The 19,504-nt window shown below is 41.8% G+C and overlaps 1 protein-coding gene and 1 long non-coding RNA gene across 2 annotated transcripts in view; one reads left to right on the top strand and one right to left on the bottom strand.

Annotated features, from left to right (window-relative positions):
- The window catches only part of LOC145526283 (uncharacterized), a 58,291-nt gene extending 45,948 nt beyond the window's left edge, over nucleotides 1-12,343 (top strand). Inside the window, exon 4 of the long non-coding RNA XR_014068827.1 lies at nucleotides 12,097-12,343. This is a non-coding gene — a long non-coding RNA (uncharacterized LOC145526283). The remainder of the gene's footprint in view (nucleotides 1-12,096) is intronic.
- TECTA (tectorin alpha) overlaps nucleotides 8,388-19,504 on the bottom strand; it is an 81,851-nt gene continuing 70,734 nt past the window's right edge. Inside the window, 6 exon segments of the mRNA XM_081541620.1 lie at nucleotides 8,388-9,188; nucleotides 10,226-10,342; nucleotides 10,657-10,744; nucleotides 12,087-12,249; nucleotides 17,055-17,303; nucleotides 18,228-18,391. Of these exon segments, the coding sequence (XP_081397746.1) occupies nucleotides 9,088-9,188; nucleotides 10,226-10,342; nucleotides 10,657-10,744; nucleotides 12,087-12,249; nucleotides 17,055-17,303; nucleotides 18,228-18,391 (882 nt within the window). The 3' untranslated portion in view covers nucleotides 8,388-9,087.

The raw sequence follows: 19,504 nt of genomic DNA, 5'->3' as shown, positions 1-19,504 counted from the left end.
TTTTAGAAAATAATTTTATTTATGTATTCATTTATTTTTGGCTGTGCTGGGTCTTTGTTGCTATGTGGGCTTTTCTCTAGTTGCAGCGAGCAGGGGCCAGTCTCTAGTTGTGGTGCGCGGGCTTCTCATTGCAGTGGCTTCTCTTGTTGTGGAGCGCAGACTCTAGGACACACGGATTTCAGTAGTGTAGAGCCAGGGCTCAGTAGTTGTGGCCCACAGCTTTAGTTGCTCTGTGGCATGTGGGATCTTCCCAGATCAGGGATCAAACCCATGACTCCTGCATTGGCAGGCGGATTCTTTACCACTGAGCTACCAGGAAAGCCCCCAAATTATTTTTAAAGAGATGTTTGAGTCGGTTCATTGATTCTGCCTAGAACAACAACAACAAACAGACACACACTGATATTTAGGAATAGGAATTTTTCTTTTCTTTCCTTTTTTTATAGGTGTCAGAGGGCTTTGCTTTCCAGTATTTGCCAACTGCTCTATTTCATGTTTTAATGAAAGTCCTGGGTCTCATTTTTCTTTGAGATCAGTTTGAGAGGACCATATTTCTTTCAGAAGAAAAAAAAAGCTCAGAATTTCTTTTCTGTCTCTCAGGTTTTGAATGTTATTGTGACAAAACTAGACAAGCTGGCAGAGGGAGCCACGGAATTTTTTGAGAATCTGAAAACATAGCAAATGCAGTTGAATGAATTTTGAATGACAGATTCCTCGTCTAACTCAGGAGAAATTAAATAGAACTTTTGCTAAATATTTAAAAAATCTCATGGGACTCTCGGGCGATCCAGCAGTTAGGAATCCGTGCTTCCACTGCAGAGGGCGCAGGTTCTATCCCTGGTTGGGGAATGAAGACTCCATACGTACTCAGTGTGGCAAAAAAAAAAAAAAAAAGTGAAAGCTCAGTGCTAAATACTACAAATTTTAAGATTCACCATAATGAGAGTCTTTCCTTACAACTTACTCTGGAGTCTTACATTTACACACACACACACATAACTATAGAAATAAATGGAACCTTAGCAATCTTAATGACTGGGACTTGGACAAAAGAGATCGGCCAAGGAAATATTAATAGTTTTACAATGTCCAAGGGGGAAGTTATTGTATTTCTTATGTATCTTATGGATTGGGCTTTAAATTTATTTACTTGCTGTTGAATCAGTTTAGTGTTGTTTTAAAATATGCATTTGTTCCAAAGGTAATTGTATCAAGACACTTTTTTCTTTTCCTTACGTTGCTTAGTTTCTACAAGGAATGCTTTATTCAATTCAAACTTTCTTCCTCAGGGTAATCTTGTCTCTCCATTTCATCTCTTGGATCTGAGTTCCATTAGATTTTTACTCATTGAATTAAATGTGAGCGAGTCACAGTTATCCTTCTTAGGGTATTTCTAAATATCTCAGAAAGAAAATTATGAAAATTTTATCCTACCTTTTAACGAAATCTGCTTAGGAGTTTTACTAAAAGTGAACTTTCCTTTTTGTGACATTTTTGGAAGGAGACATGAGTTACCTTTGATGGTGGTCTAGTCAACGTGGTTCTCTCGAGGTCCCATGAGAAGGGCCAAGCCTGATCCATCTGTGTTCTCTCTACCATCCTCAGCTGCACTTTCTTACATTTTGAAGTGAAATCTCCTTGTCCTACCTTTAAAAACTGAAGAATTATGCCACTCTCATTTTCCCAACTTACGTGCATTCACATAGCACTTCCCAGGTGGCACTAGTGGGGAAGAACCCGACTGCCAATGCAGGAGACACAAGAGATTCGGGTTTGATTCCTGGATCAGAAAGATCCCCTAGAAGAGGCCTTGGCAATCCACTCCAGTATTCTTGCGTGGAGAATCCCATGGACAGAAAAGCCTAGTGGGCTACAGTCCATAGGGTCACAAAAAGTTGGACATGACTGAAGCGACTTAGTCTGCATGCATGCAGTGAGAAGAAAAAACCCAGACTAGGATTGGAATAATTAATGTAGGAATTGGTGAAAATGCTTGCATTTTCAAGTTGTTTATAAAAACAAAACTGCCATAAGAGCATGTTGTGGAGGTGGCATTTAAGGAACCCATTTATAAGATTAGACTAAAAGATGAGGAATTTTGTTGTTTTTGTAATATTTGAGCACCTCACAATGACACTTTTTAGTAGAAGAATTAGAAATACACCCATACATTTTGCAACATTTTATTATGGAAAATTTCTAGTCACCATCCAAGTTTTAAGTTCTATAGTTTCAAGATCCCATGGATTGCAGCCTGTCAGGCTCTTCTGTCCGTGGGATTCTCCAGGCAAGAATACTGCAGTGGGTTGCCATTCCCTTCTCCAGGGATCTTCCTGACCCAGGGATTGATCTTTAACTCGGGTCTCCTGTATTGCAGACAGATTCTTTACCATCTGAGCCACCAAGGAAGCCCATAGTTTCAAGCTACCAACACAGTATGGAAAACTCCAAGGCAGAGAAGATATGAGGAGTTTATACTGATGTAGTTGTGAGGTCTCTTGGCTTCTAGGAGTCACAGATGGAGATTTATCAGGAAAATTGAAGTTTATGAATTTGTGTTTCTGGAATGTAACACCTGGAATTTCAACAAAGTCCTCATTTGTTGTGACTGTCATAAACTGCTTTTCCTAAAATTAAAACTATTTAGAGTTATATGTGAAGACGTTTTTCTCTAGGATTTAGGCAGCCTGTGCTTTCAGGGCAATTTGCCTAAATAGTGTGCATTTAAACTGATTGCAATCACTCGCTAAATTGTTCACTGTGGTCCAAGGTGGTGGTGGGTTTTTAAGATAAAGGAGGTAAGATTTCTCTCCTTCTGTTGACTTAGTTCTTGATTTCCACTTAAAGTTAACTAATGAAAGGAATTGTTTATGAAAAGGATCAAAAGGGCAAAAGTACAATTAGTAAAAGTTAGCGCATGGGAGATGTGAATAAAGTCTACAGGGGCCAAGCATCTCTAGATCCTGCTAATCTGGAATTAAAATTTAGAGTATTTCCACTTCTATTTTGGAGATTAATGGTAAGTATTAAGGATCTAGGGCTTTGTTACAAGAAAAAAAATGAGTTCTGTGCCATCCACAACGCTTCTCATTTTATGCCTTGACTATTCTGCTACGACACCTAAACACTTTTGCGTTATACGTTCCATCATTTTCCCTCATGGAATTACTTTGCCAAATTGCTTTCTGAGCCGGACTCTTCAAGAGAGCAGGCTCCCTCCTTTGCAAGGATGCAGCATTTTGCAGTCATGAACTCTGGGATTCAGGAAAAACATCATTGAATATACACTTGTAACTCTTTGATCTGAATGGTCCACGTAGATATGTAAAGTACATTCAAGGACAGGACAGCGGGTTGTACTGAGAATTTTCATGTCAGGTAAGAGGAAAACACTAGGAGCCATGCATTCTTGTCTTTGATTAGCATATAATTAACTTAATAGCACGTCTGTGAATAGTGTTAAAATCAGAAAAATTCTGTGAGTTCTACATAAATTCAATGTAAATGTTTGTCAAGCTCTAAAGTAATTACCTATGTTATCTTTTTCAGTAAAATCATATATTTTTGCCCAATTAAAAATAGGGTGATATCAGTGAATATTTGTACCCTGAACTATTCCACAAAGAAATTCAAGAGTTAGGGGGAGAAATCAAGAATTGTGTGTCACAGTTTGTTTCTTCTTAAAAGGCTGAAAAAACTGCTATCATTCTCATATGTCTCATTAGAAGTTGGAAATGACTAGATAAACCTACAAGCACACATATACGAGTGGGCTTGCATTTTTCTTTAGCTGGTACTTAATGCTATTATAACTTCAACCTAGTGCTTTCCCTCTGATTTCTCTGTCAAAATGTTGCATGATTTAGGATTGAGTAATAGTAAATACAGGTGGGAAAGCATTCGTTATGAAAGATGCTCCATGAGCACAAGGTACTGTTATTTCATCTAATGAGAGAATGTCTGAGTTTTACAACGGTCTCATCATCAATATTTTATGCTAATGAATAAAATAGTAGCTAACCCAGAGGCCACATGCAAACAGAAACACACAGCAAAATGTACAGTGAACATTTTTCCTCCATTTGTTTTCTTAACAAACAGAGTTTGATCGCCGAGTTATACATGAAACGATGAGTCTTTTGTGTTATATTTCTAACAGTAGACACAGAGATCTGTCCCTCTGCCACGAAGATATTGTCTTATATGAGAGTCATATTTCAGCAAACATAATTAAACCATCACAAATAGAGTCTTCCATTAGTCAGGCCAGAGTTATGATTGTGCTTTAGACGCATAAGAAAGTATTTCACAGTCTGCTGTGGGGAAAGAAAGACCACTAAATATTTCATGGCTTTTTCCAGATCAGATTGTTTATTTCTCAACATTTTAAAGAGATACTTAATTTTTCTCGACAGCTATTTTTGTCAACACGTTAAGAGAAATGGATATTAAGGACAAAATTTGCATGGGATGCCAAGAGCTGCTATTTTTTTTTCCTGGAATGATGCTTCCTGGGTGCATAAGAATAAATATCGTACTGTTCTCCAGAAATGTCCTTGGCATTTGATGTGTTCTCTAAAGCTACATTCTGGTGATGTTCCACGTCTAAGGTTTCAAGGAGAGGGAGAAATATTTTGATTGGTGTCGTTCAATGTACGTTTGTGTTTCATGCGAAAATAAAAGCAGACACTAGAGGGTGCTGTTTGATTTTCTTTTTCACTGAGCTGTGCCGCAGATGCCCGTTGACTCAGGGCACTGAAAAATGCCATCGTGTTCTCCTAGCCAGGACCAAATTGCAGTGCAATACAAGATGTAGACATACCTGAGTTCAAGGAGAGAGGCTGGAAGGTTCAGAATGGTGTAGATGCTAAATTAATTCAGAATTAGTAAAGAAGTAATTCTTTATTACTCTAACCCTGTATGATTGTCATTTTTTTTATAATTACTTTTCTTGGTTGAAAAAAATTTTATTAGATTTCAAGCTCTCACTAAATGTCAAATGGTTCTAAAAATAGCTAGAATATTAGACAATGTGAAACAATTTGTGCTCTCAAGGTTTGGCACTAGGATTTTGAATAGAGCACATACTTACTACTGGTTAAGAAACTAATTATAGAATTCCCAATTGGCAGAAATGCCAGACCCTAGGATGTTGTTTCTTTTGATATCAGAGAAATATCAAGTTAATAAGATTCCTAATAAGCTTCCCTTTTCACCTTTGCTAAGCATGTGCTTTCTTTCACCCCCCTTTCTTGAGGCAAATCTTCTTGAGTGGCAGGAGAAGACAATGTTCTGGAGTTCTCTAAATATATGCTATCATACGGTTTATGTTTGTATCCTGTCATTTTCTAACCTAAGAATATTTTAAAAAGAAGCTTAAAGTTCTCATTTTATAGAGAGGAAAGTTAGGGTATTGTGATACGGAATGATTTGTCTCAAGCAGAGAATTAAATTAGCATTGTAGAAGGGTCAAGACCATCTCCCAGTTCTTCTTGCAGACAGTCAGCTAAGGAACCTGTTCATTTTTAGTTCCTTAGATAAATGTTTCTCTTTAACACAGATAGGCATGATTGGTTCAAAGACTACTTGGCAGCCATCACCGCAGATTTCCGGTTCTTCTCCCTTCCAGGCTACAGGAAGTTCACAATGCTCTCTCTGAACGTTAGCTCTGGCCATGTAACTTGCTTTGGTCAGTGAAAAGGGAATAGACATGTGTGTCTCTTATGAGGTGTGGTTCCCTACACTCTCTCCCCTTGCGGAGGTGAGCCCCAAAGTCTCCTATTGAGCTGGCAGCAACAAAAGGTAATAAAATATCGAGAAATAACAAGTGTTGGCAAGGATGTGGGGAAAAGGGAACCCCTCGCTGTTAGGAATGTAAACTGACATAGCCATTCTGGAAAATAGTATGGTGATTCCTCCATAAACTAAAAATAGAACCACCACATGATCCAGCAATTCCACTTCTGGGCATTTATCCAAAGGAGATGAAAAGACTAACTTGAAAAGATATCTGCACCCCTGTGTTCACTGCAGCATTATTTACAACAGCCAAGATATGGAAACAACTAACTATCCATTAGTGGAAAAATGGATAAAGAAGATGTGGTACATACACATATATAGTCGGACACGACTGAGTGACTGAATCCACACACGCATATAATGGAATATTATTTGGCTATAATAAGGAAGAAATCCTGCCACTTGCAATAACATGGATAGACCTTGAGGGATTATGCTAAATGAAAAAAGTCAGACAGTGAAGAACAAATATATTGGGTTAGCTGAAAAGTACATTTTCCATAACATCTTATGGAAAACTGGAAAGACCCTTTTGGACAACCAATAGTATGGTCTCATTTAGGTCTCATTTGGGGAATCTAAAAAACAAAACAAAACAGAAAAACATAGAACAGAATGGTGGTTCCTAGAGACAGAGTGAAATGGGTGAAGAGGGTCAAAACATACAAACTTCCAGCTACAAAGTAATTATGTCCTGGGGAAATAACGCACAGCAGGGTAACTATAGTGAATAACTGTATTCTATATTTGAAAGTTAGAAGAGTAGATCTTAAAAGTTCTCATCACAAGATAAAAATTGTAACTATGAATGGTGATGGATGTTAACTAGACTTAGTGATGATCATTTCCTGGTATATACATATATTGAATCATTACATTGTATACCTGAAACTAACATGTTAGATGTCAATTATCTCTCCATAAAAATGTGATTCTGACACAGGAACAGAAAAATAACCAATGGAAGAGAATCAAGAGCTCATAGAACCACAGAGACTGAAGCTGATTTATGTTAAAGGTGGTACTGCAGTCCTGCGAAGAAAGAATACATTGCTCAGTAAAAATGAGAGAAAAAAAAGCTAATGAAATCTCCATCCACCACCACCCTCCAGGATGGAAGTAAAGATCAGAGCCCCCTGACATGAGCAGAAGAGACACCTTTGTTGTTTAAGCCACTTAGATTCTGCGGTTTTCTATTAGGCCTCTATACCTACCTTATCCTGATGACAGGTGAAGATGTCAACCCTCTGTGAGAAAACCAGAGGCCGAGAATCAAAGTGTGGCCAGAAAGGATTTAATTAAAAATATTAAAAAAACAATTATAGTCTTTAATTTAGAAGTTTCTAATGACTTTGATATGAAGATCAATAAAGAGAAGTTACTACATGGGAAAGCATTTCCTCCTTATATGTCTTCCGTTTAAAATTTATCTAAGGAAATCGTGTGCTAGTTGCTCAGTGTGTCTGACTCTTTGCGACCCCATGGACTGTAGCCCTCCAGGCTTCTCTGTCCATGGGATTCCCCAGGAAAGAGTACTGGAGTGTTCTTGCTGTTCCCTCCTCCAGGGGATCTTCCCCACCCAGGGATAGGACCCAGTCTCCTGTTGTGCAGGTGGATTCTTTACCATCTGAGCCACTAGGGGAGCCCAATCAGGTAGGAATAAACAAACAAATGTTACTATGTTCAACTCAGAATCTGATTGTGAAAACCTACACCTTAGACTCTGGAAATGAGAACTGAACATTAGCTCTGAAGCTGCTGATCTTGAAGTGGGGGAAGTCTGGAGCTGAGGATTTTCATGTGAAAAAAGAACATGTGCATAACATCAATTTCCATCACAGTGAGGACGAAGTACTGCATCTCACCTCGAATGGGCAGTTTATTCCTTAATCCATCTCAATGTTCAGCATTTTCCCAAAGGATCCTAAAATGTCCAAGTTGAAGCAGACGCATATTTTTCTCCATCAATACCAGTTGTCTTCCTGGCTGCGCAGCATCTGTGGCTGCCAAGCTAGAGCCTGCAGACCCTCCCGGGGGCTGAGAGAACAAAGCTGCTCAGCCCAGACTCAGTCCACACCCCACTTCTTCAGTCCAGTGACAGTGACAGCCTTTTATAGACACGACAACAGGAATCATCCTCACACTCATAGACAAGGACACTAAGATTTCCGTTCAGTGTTTCCCAGAGTTCCCAGGAAATGGCAGAAATACCCTCAGCTTCAATCCAAAACAACTTCAAAATGAACTGGAAGTGGTGTTTACTTTGTTTTTAACCTTAAAGAGAGAGGCACCCCAGGGATGCATTTACTAGGCCCTCCATTTTGTAGTTAATTAGAGTAAATGTGGGTTTTTGTATCATGTACAAAAGAGGCCACTGCCTGCTTCTCTTCTACTCAGCACCTTACTAAACACCCCGCTAATGCTCTGTCAGTACAAACAGCCACATAACAAAACGCAGATGAGCTCCAGCCAGCAGGGCCTACCTGCTCCAATTGCTGCTGCTCTAGCTGTCTCTTTGTTTATAGCAGAGGATGCTATTTTGTGTGCAAAGCTGAACATTAGTAGCAATGATTCTGGCCACCGAATAATGAGAATAATTGAACACAGAGTTTATTTAAGCATAAAACATATTAAAAATTATTCGGTTGATTTGTAAAAGAGAAGAGTTTGGGTCTGAAGGGAAGGATGGGGAGTGGGGTTCCCCAGGTCAGCAAACAATATACGAGGTGGACACTTGGCCCCGGCAGGACTGGCGGACATGAAGACGGGGGAGGGGAACGCAGGTGCATCGGAGGTCAGACACTTCCCAACATCGGAGAGACCCCTCGAGGGCGTCAAGCCTTCCAATCACTGCTTCTCAATATTCCCTATCGTTCCACCAGGCCCTCCCTCTGTAAAAACTATGATCCAGACACAGCACTGGATCTACTGATGGGGTAGATTTCTCTGGTTAGATTTCTAGGGAGACTTGTCTCATCAGAATTTTTTCCTTTACTGGTTTTTCCTGTGAGCCCAATGTTCCTAGTGACAACTGTTTGGAAATGTTAGGCAAGATACATGTTTTACACAACTGACTTTTAGAAGTCAGGTTGCCTACTCTGAAAGGGGGGTGTTGGTGGCGTGGCTTTTCCCTCTTTTCTGGAACTCTGACCATAAGGGGGAGATGGCATCACTTTGAGACCGTGGACAATTTCAAATAGGTTCTGACTTAAGGACACACACCTTATCACCTACAGGCGGTCAAAGTAAGTAAATTACAGTACTTTATATATAACCTTGAGAGAATTATGAGGTCGTGCCTGACTTATAGACAAAATGCCATAATGAAATCTGGGTCATGACGAGAAGCAGCATCCAAACTTGAAGTTCGATGGAAGAATTAGAGGCTGTGAACAGAGAGAGGGACATGGTAAGGCCTATGAAAAAATGTACCTGCTTGACATGGATCAGCCATCCTGGTGGATTCAAATAAAGACACCTGCTTTCTTCAATGCCAAGAACCCACTTTCTCCAAATGGACTTGACTGTGGCAGCAAGCAAGTGAAATTAACTCAACCTCTAGATGAATCCTGCAAATTCAAAGGGTACCAGGGAAACGTGGTAGCTAAGGCTACTGCAGTAAAGTGTGTTTGATGGATCACACACCCCAGTCCTAGACTTGGGGGCCAGATATAAGGTCAATACTTGGTTCTTAAATGCCTGGATGTGTGTGTGTGTTCAATCGCTCAGTCGTGTCTGACTCTTTGCCACCCCATGGACTATAGCCCTCCAGGCTCCTCTGTTCATGGAAGTTTTCAGGCAAGAATACTGAAGTGGGTTGCCATTTTCTCCTCCAGGGGATCTTCTTGACCCAGGGATCGAACCCTCGATTCCTGTGGCTCCCAAATTGGCAGGCAGATTTTTTTTACCACTGCTGCTGCTGCTAGCACCACCTATTAATGGGGAAGCCTTATTAAATGGCTGGATAACTTTCTATTTTTTTAAAAAAAATAATTCCATCTTTTAGATAAAAGATCAGGTTTAAAAACAAAAAGATCCTCGTATTCCTTGAGTGGGCTTCCATGGTGGCTCAGCGGTAAAGAATGCACCTGCCAATGCAGGAGACGTGGGTTCAATCCCTGGGTCAAAAAAATCCCCTGGAGAAGGAAACGGCAACCCATTCAGTATTCTTGCCTGGGAAATCCCACAGACAGAGGCGCCTGGAAGGCTACAGTCCATGGGGGTGCAAAAGAGTCAGACATGACTTAGTGACGCAACAACAACAATAAATTCTTCGGGTGTTGGCTTCGTCTTTCCTTCTTACTTTCCGGAAGTCTCATAGGTCATCTGCTGACCCACTGGCGGCCTTGCATTGGAATGTTTCCTTCTTGGAGTCAAGAATTTCCTGTGCCCCCGGCTGCCTGCCCGGAGGCTGTGCGCTCACCTCGGCAGCTCTTGCCATCCTCCTGCAGGGTGCCCGTCACACAGCTGCACAGAGGCCCGTCCACCTGGCTCGTGCAAATCTGCTCACATCCTCCATTGTCCTCACACCAGTCCAGCCCTGAAAGACAGCCCTGGACAAGTTACCTGCAGACAGTCCAGCTCTTCAACTCATATATACGGGCAAGGCTTTAAAGAGAGGAGTGGCAAGGGAAAAGGCCTAGTACTGTCATGAGCTTTTAGTAGTCCATGAAAGGATGTCATTATGGACACCTGTGATTATGGCAGGCTTTGCAAACTGGGGTCCCCAAACAGGAGTCCTCAAGCTCCTGGTTCACCAGGTTCACATCATAGGCACAACACACCCCAGAATTAGCCTGAATCTTCAAATCCCATTGTTTTAATCATTTATAGTGTTTTAGGGAATATACATACTTTTTCTCCTAATAGGTCCCACTGAAATGATCTGTTCTTTAGGTTCCTTGGTATAATCTGTGGCAGTCCTGGAATTTTGAGGGCAAGTCTGAAAGACAGAACACCAAAGGGAACATTTCACTCAATTAAGCTGATAACTTATTCTTCACCACATCCTCACCTCCAAAAGAGGCAGGGGCTCAGCCCGGAGCACTATTGCAGCTCAGATTAATTAGAAGCAATGTATTCTTGATCATTGAGCCCCCTGGGACTTGGGGCTTTACGTTGATCAGAGTTTAATATATTCTACACACTAGAATTAGATTCAAAGAGGCTCCTTTCCTAGGAAGGAGGATCCTGTATCAGATCAGATAGTAATGTATGGAACAGCATCGGTAAGCAGCTCGGGCCATCACCCACATCTCAATTCTGCCAACATGTTGTTGTTCAGTTGCTCAGTCACGTCTGCCTCTTTTTTTTTGCGACTCTGTAGACTTTCAGGCTCCTCTGTCCATGGGATTTTTCAGGCAAGAACACTGGAGTGGGTATCTTGCCATTTCCTCCTCCAGGGGATCTTCCCAACCCACGGATCAAACCCTCGTCTCCTGCATTGACAGGCAGGTTTTTTTTTTTTTTTTTTACCACTGAGCCACCTGGGAAACCATCTGTCAATATGAGGTGAGGGTAAAACTGCAATGTTAAGGGTTAGGGGCCAGGGACCAGTCCAGTAAAACCTTAGGGACATAGTTGTACATGGTGGAGATGTAAGCCTGGCGTGGACCAGATGATGAGTTTGTCGCCTCATCTGCCAGCCCTCAGAGCCCCAGGCCCAGAGCATGGATCTGGACAATCTGTGGGATAGCTCCTGGATAAAGTACATACTGAGCCCGGGAGTTTGCTTCTAAGTGGAGGAGCGCTTGGCCCCAGCCTTCACTTCAGAGGCAGGCGACCTGGCTCCTTGAGGCTCTGGCATAGCAGCTCTCAAACAGGGCCAATTTTTCCCCTAGGGGACACTGGGCAATTCCAGGAGGCACTTCAGGTGTTGTAAGAGGGGAGGAAGTGCTGGCATCTAGTGGGTGGACGTCAGAGATGTGCTGAACAGTCAACAGAGCACAGGGCAGCCCCACAGCAAAGAATCATTTGGTCCAAAATGTCAGTAGTGCTGAGGTTTAAGAAACCCTGGTCTAGTGTTACACCAACAACAGATTGACATTTCAGAGACAGAGAGGAGTAAACGGTCATCATTCTCCCCTGCTCTCTTATTGTTCCGGCACAGATGACTATCGCTCCTGGGCATCTGAAGATAGTTGCTATTCAGCCACCGCCAGGTGCCTTGAGCCCTAAAAAAACCTCTAAAGAGCCACCGAACTTGGCATTCACCATCCCCACGTGGGGAAATCTGAGGCTGTGAGAAAGAAAGATGCGCGTTGCATTTCCACACTCTCACTTACTATTTTACAGGAGTACTTTTCTGAATCGCAGAGGGACACTGCACAGTGGAGGTGGACTTCATCATAATCCCCAATGAACTTAAAGACCGTGACATGGAAGCGACAGGTGAGGGAGACGCCATTCTCCTCGATGCCAATGGTGTTGTCTTTAATGTTCTGACACCTGTTCAGAAAGAAAGGGGCTCTCTGCTTCACACGTCCATGTCTCACCACAAAACCATCACTAACGGTAAAAATGCCTTTGTGTTTGAAAGTGACCTCTGGAGTGTGTGGGCTTGTCATTTGTTAGGACTCCCTTACAGTTTCACAGTTTGTTGGAAAAGCATCAAATAGCGCCTCAAATTAGCTTCTTAACTGCAACTAAAGACAAAACGACCGGAGGGCCTGTACTTAATTCCCCTACACGTCAGTTTCTCATCCCTCTCCTTCAGAATGCTGTGTTTTATGGATATCAGTTAAACACAAGATGAGTCCCTACGTCTTCTGTACTTTCTTCAGTTAATTAGCAATTTGGGGAGGGGCCCCTTTTCCAAGCTCTATTAGGAAGTCTCCCTACGAGTGAAAACACGTGGGAGCTAGAGAAGACAGACGAGCTGAAGGGACCACCCTCCTCCCCTCTTTGCGGTGCTGAGTCAATAGGCAAGGGATGAAGGTATCTGCCTCCACTCACTGGCGTTCCCCAAATGGACTGCAGTCTCTTATGCCCCAGGGTCTTTTCACATACTGTTTCCCCACCTGGAAGCCTCTCTGCACGTCTAACTAACCCTGCTCTTTCTCCAATGCCCATCTGTGGTTCCCCCTCCAGTATAAATACGCCCTGACCAGGCAGGAACAAGTGGCCTTGCCTGAATTTGCCAACAACACCCTGCTGAGCCCCTGGGGAACATGAACCAAGGTGTAATCGTCACTGTGTCTCCAACACACTGATGGGCATGCAGTAAGTATTTCAAAAGAAGAGGTGGTACATATATACAATGGAATATTACTCAGATATTAAAAAGAATGAAATAATGCCGTTTGCAGCAAATGGGTGGACCTGGAGATTACCAGTCAAAGAAAGAAAAATATCATATGATATCGCTTATATGAGGAATCTAAAAACAATGATTAAGAATCTAAAAAAAAATGATACAAATGAATTTATTTACAAAATGGAAGTTGACTCACAGACTTAAAAAAAGAACTTATGGTTACCAGGTGGGTAGGGTGGGAGGAAGGGAGAGACTGGGAGTTTGGGGTTGACATGTACACACTGCTATATTTAAAGTACATAACCAACAAGGACCTACGGTAAAAAATAAATAAAATTTTTAAATAAAAAAGAATATTTAGATGCTGTATAGTCAAACTCATACAAATATTTGCCTGACAAATAAAAGCTATGACACATATTTTAACTCCAAGAGAACATTTCTGTGTATGTGTGTGTGTGTGTGTGTACACACAATTATATATAAATTGTATTTTACTTTTGGAACATTACATACAGTATTAACTCTCAGAACCGTTTTCTTTGAAGTGTGGTGTTAAAATTATACTTAATTTTTAGACCCCCAAAAACTCTGGGAATAATAAGTGAGTGAATGAATGAATTGTGCTGCCATGGCCAAGGCTGGCCCATCGCAGCCAAGAAGCTCTTTAAAAAAGATCTAATCAAGATAAAAAGGGTGGCTCTTCTCCTTATGTTTTCTTCCCCTGGCCCACAGAATTCAATAGTTTAGTGATAAGGAAAATTTTAAATTGATGTTATTCTTCAGGATCCCCACACCTGTTCAATTTGGTATTTCAGTCTATAAGGCAATAGTTTCCTAAAAGCTTTGAAACAAAAACTTACTAGCCATACTTTTCCTTGTCACTGTGACTCATCTGAATAATCTAAATTGGTTCAAGGATTCTGCAGTGTTCTCAGCCCTCTGGCCTTCATGCAGCTCTTCCCTCCTTCTTTTTAAAAAAATATTTGGCTGTATCAGGTCTTAGTTGCATCATGTGGGATCTTCTACCTTCCTCTCAGCATGCAGGATCTTTAGTTCCAGGATGTGAGATCTAGTTCCCTGACAAGGGATGGAACCTAGGCCCCCTGCACTGAGAATGTGGAATCTTAGCCACTGGACCACCAGGAAGGTCCCAAAACCTTCCCTCTTAACTAGACCCCCAGCTCCCAGAGAGATGATTTGAGATTTAAGTGTCAGAAAAACAGGAAGGAGAAGGAAGGGGCCTCGGGAAGCAGGGACAGGCTGTCTGGATGTCACCTTACGGGGCAAACAAACCGAACACTAGGATCCTTTGTCCACAATCGGAAGGATGGTGCCCTTTCCTCCATCTGGGCATACAAAGAGAACAGAGAAGTGACCCTTAGTGTGCTCAGACCTTTGCATCACTGGTAGACGTCGGTGCCATCTCTGCCCCCTGTGTAGCTGGAGAGAAGCAGCTGACCCCCCACCCCCAAATGCCAATGCAGAACCATTCTGCTGCTCAGTCATTCCGCACTAAGCATCAGTTTTTCCATAAGCTCACTGGAAAAAAACAAAACAAAACAATAGCCACATTCCTCCAAGAAAGGTCAAAAGGACTCATGAATTAAAATTCTCTCACATGATGAAATTACTTCTCACCCAACAGTGGTTTAATTTGAAGACCTTCATCCAGACCCTGGAGGAAGCTGAGATTTATGAACGTGCTCACTTACTCTCCCTCTCTGGGTCAACTCTATTAAATACTATTTTAAAAATGTTAAATGCCACAGTGTCCTTCAAAGGCGGCTAGAGCCCACCCACCAGGGTTTGTACAGTGGCTCAAATCGTAGCCTTTTTACTTTGGGAGAGAGGCCCACGACAGGGTGGGAGGCAAGGGAACACATGGAGAAAGAGACCTGTTACATTAGCCTGAGCATCTGTATCTGCAAGATACCATGTAATCCTCAAGCCCTTCCCTCTGCCTCCAGGGAGGCTAAAAATCAACCCAGAAAGATAGTGCCTTCATGAGGCCTTTGCTGAAAATCCCATTCGACGCCTCAGCAACCCAGGCCACAAGCCACACCTGGCCAGGTAGGGAGTTGATGCATCTTGGTACCCGAAAGGTTTCTTCCTCTGCCCCTTGCTGGTTAGGTAGCCTTGGGTGAGCTGTATTCAGGCTCTGAGCCTGTTCATCTGCAAAATAGTGGATGTTTATTGTTTGTCTGCCTAGAAGCATAGACTTCTTTGGGGGAACTGTTCCTTCCCTCCCCAACTTGAAGGCTAATTATACCCTATCCATAGCACCCCAGGGAAGGATGCTGACTCAGGCCTGAGATAGGGTTCAAGAAACACTATTCCTAAATCCGGCACCTTGAATATTATCAACTGAAGGAGTTTGAGAAAAATGACAGAATCAGGAAGGTCACTCTTCTCCCCTGAAAGAGACCATAAAACTTTCCTGTGAGAGGTACACCAGAGGAGAGGAGCATTCTTATCTCCAAAGTCAAGGGGGCTCTGAGAAGAGTCTGAAGAGTCTGGCTAAGATTTCCCTCAGTTCAGTACACACGACTGACCTATCATATCCACAACTGTCAGTTCACTACACACGACTGACCTATCATATCCACAATTGTCCACTCTTTGTCAAACGGGGCAAAACGATACTCAGTTTAAACGATTTCTTAGAGTCTCCATTTCCTTATGAAGACTCCCATGTCACGTAAAATTTATATTAAATAAACGTGTAAGTTTTTCTCCTTTTAATCTTTGTCTGTATAATTTTCAGACCCAGCCAGGAACCCTAAGAGGGTCAAAAAACTGTCCTCCCCAAAACCAGGCACTTTAATGTTGCATCTTCTCCAAACGAAGGAGAGGGTATCTACCCAAGAAAAGCTAATCATACTCCTTCCCAGAGATTCCCTGAATTGGGATTAGAAGGAATGCTCATCCCTGGGGGTTACAATGCTGAAAAAATGCCGGTGTCTAATGAGGTCAATGAGAAAGACAGAGACAATGACAGAAACAGAGAGACAAAGGATAGAGGGAGGGAGGGACTGTTGACAGCAACTGGCCCCCTGAACCCAATTATTCCTGAAGCCACATCTACTTATGTGATTTGGTTTTGTAAAAGTTAAGTACTTTGTTTTTGCATAAACTTGTTTGAAATGGTCTCTACCACTTATAAAAGAAAGAATTTTGATTAATATAGTCATCTGCTTTTAAGAATTCATGTACTAGGGTGATGGAAATGTTCCAAAATTAGATATGGTAATGGTTGCACTTCTCTGTAAATTTAGCAAAAATTGTTGAATTTTACACTCAGAGCAAATGCATTTTATTGCACATAAATTATGTATGCAATAAACCTGTTAAGAAATTATTGTTGCTTGACAAAACCACTAAGTGTTTTTAAAAAATAAAGATAATTATCATGATTGTTGATTGGTTCATAGTCTTTTCTTCTTTTTCATTCACCCATTCATTCATTCAATAATTCTGTTGCATAACCACTATTTTCAGGAAATATACTAGGTGCTGGGCACATAGTAGTGAGTAGAAAAACTCACCTACAGGCCATTATTCCAATTCCTTTTAAATTTTGATAGATGCATTATTCACCAACTTTAGTAATTCTCATTACCTCCTTTCATTTGTAGATAATCCACATTCAACTCAGATTGAAATTCAAAGCAGGCAGGACAGAATGCCCTGTTTGATCACATTGAGAATAGAGCATATTATAGTTAATGCCACAGAAAACTGGTGATCTACTACTAAATTGTTGTGTGACTTCAAGAATTGCTTGATCTCACTAAGCCTCAGCCTTCTTGTCTATAAAAGGAGTCTATCATGTTTACTTCATACATTGTCATGAGGATAAGATAGTTCTTGGGTGCAAAATGCTGGTCCTGTAGGTAGTCAACAAATGTTAGTTACCATTCTCTTCCCTAAAAAAGATGTAGACAAATCTAACACTAAAGGCTCTGAGACTGTCCTTCGAGAAGAGGCTACCCACCCTCCTTCAATGATGAAGTATCGGAGCTTGTCGTTGCTGTCACGGGACGGGGTGGCGTAGCATTTGTTCAGCGTCAGAATGAGATGTGTGGAGTCAGCTCCGACCACAAAGACCCCAACATACAGCACATCTCGAGTTGTCAGCACAACTTCACCCTGGCGGTAAGGATGTTTGTAAGAGGCATTTTTGTAGAGTGCCATCTTGGTGGTGAAGCTGCCTTCTTGAGTTGGAACCGTCAGGTTAATGACACTACAAGGGAAAAAGTTGTGGACTTAAAAAAATATTCACAACCTAAAAGTTGAGAGTTACGTTTTATCTGGTGGGAATTTGTAGGTCTTCAAGTGACCCTGACAGAACTGCTCCAAGAATGGGAGGAGAGGGGCCAGGTTATATAAAAGTTTTGCAACAAAGGGCAGGTAATCTGAACATCCAAAAATTATTGTTAATTAAAGAAAACCAGATATCCCAAGTTAAGGAATTTAGTGCTTTTCTATGTACGGGAAGATGCAAGAGTCTGGGCTCACTGAAATCATTCCTTGGATATGCACCTCAGCTATCTGGGGCCAGTATCCTGTTTTCACGTCCTAAGCTTCTTTTTCTCAGGGCTCACCTCAGGGAGTGGCTACAGTCTGGTGGCTGATAGCTGGCAGGTATTCTTTCCTTCCTGAGTTGCCTCAGGTCTCATCAGCTCACCATTCATGGTGGCTGCAATCGCTGATGACTGTGACATTCTTTGTTTACTGACATGGCAGGAAATATTCTGGTTCTCACAGTCATGAGTAGGGAACCCCAAACAATGTGATCTATCCAATCACCACTTTCCAAGCTGAAGATGCAGAGGGAAAGCCAGGTGGAGAGAAGTAAAGTCTAATAGGCCACATGTGGCCATTAAAATTAAACTAAAAATTCAATTCTTCAGTGTCCCTCTCCCCTGGCACATTTCAAGTGCTCAATGCCCACATACAGCTACTGCATTGGACAGTACAGATATGGGACATTTCCATCCCTGCAGAAAGTTCTATCGAACAGCACTGGTGTAAGACATCTGAGTTCAGAAAACATGAATTATTCTTTCCTAGTGCTTCAAAGACAGATGCTAGCAATTTTGATTATGCTAACCTTAACTGACAAGGAAAAGACAGAGCGATGTGCACAGCCCGTGAGATTCTCTACCTTAGCATAGGCTTCACAACGGAGTCCAAGGAGATCTTGATATCCAGCTCATAAGCACATGAAAATTCCACACTGATTGTCCTGTCCCTGGTGATGATGTTCCCAGTATTGTTGGCACTTTCGATCCAAATAGTGTTTTTATACATGATGTGAGTGCCATTGGACTGCAGAGCAAAGGAAGGTCAGAAATCATTAAATCTGGGTGTGAGTATGTGGCTTGCATTTTAAATCCATGGGCCTGAAAGTGGAGAAATGGCTTCATTCCATATATAACCGAGAGGCCAGTATAAATCAGGATGGAGTTAGTCTCAGCATTTAGTAAGGAAAAAAAAAAGTATTAAATGGATGTCAACAGCACCCTTCAGTGTGATAACTTTCAATGTCCACCAAGGGTGATTTCATGTACCACTGAATTCTAAGTACTACCAGCCCCCAGTTATCCATGGGAACCCAAGCTGGGGACAACATGAAGTATTGCCATCCCGAGGTAATATACATATCATCTTTCAATTCTTAATTCAAAATCCCGCCCCCCTGTCAAATCTTGAACCAGGCATGCCCACAAGTACCAAAATGGATACATGCATGTTTTACCATCTTGCTCCTTTCACTCACTGATTAAAAAATGTTAATGAACACAGTTAACAAAATATATATTACCATATGTAAAACAGACAGCCAGTGGGAATTTCCTGTGTGACACAGGGAGCTCAACCCGGTGTTCTATGACAACCTGGAGGGGCAGGGAGTGGAAGGTGGGAGGGAGTTTCAAGAGGGAGGGGACATAGTATACCTGTGACTGATTCATGTCGATGACTGGCAGAAACCAGCACAAGATTGTAAGCAAATATTTTGCAATAAAAAATTAAAAAAAAAAAAGACGGCAGGAAGGCACAGGAGGAAGAGAAGTGAGATGCTTTGCTAAACTAGAAATTGGATAGCCCAAGACAAAAAGTTGTGACCTTGCTATATTTCTGCAGCCAACTGTTAAATGATGTCTGGGGCACCCTTACCCCTCGAAATAGCTGAACCCAGCTGTCTTTACCTGGAAGAACAATAAAAGCACGAAAGAGATAAAAACATGTGTCAACATTCAGGGCAAAGGATGACAGCAGACAGGGCGAAGCAGGGAAGGAAGTATATCACTTATCTTGCTTTCAGTTCAATCAACCACTTAGCACTCAATGATGGGTGTCTTTTGCTGTTTTCCAAGGAGCATGTTTCTAAGTTAGACCCCTGACGTTGGCTTAAGGACGATCAATGTGCAAACGTCCAGA

This window comes from Giraffa tippelskirchi, chromosome 11 (assembly GCF_054371585.1).
Source record: "Giraffa tippelskirchi isolate mGirTip1 chromosome 11, T2T-mGirTip1v1.2.pri, whole genome shotgun sequence".
NCBI lineage: Eukaryota > Metazoa > Chordata > Mammalia > Artiodactyla > Giraffidae > Giraffa > Giraffa tippelskirchi.
The sequence above is the reverse complement of the archived record's forward strand: the minus strand, read 5'-3'. Positions and strand labels throughout refer to the sequence as shown.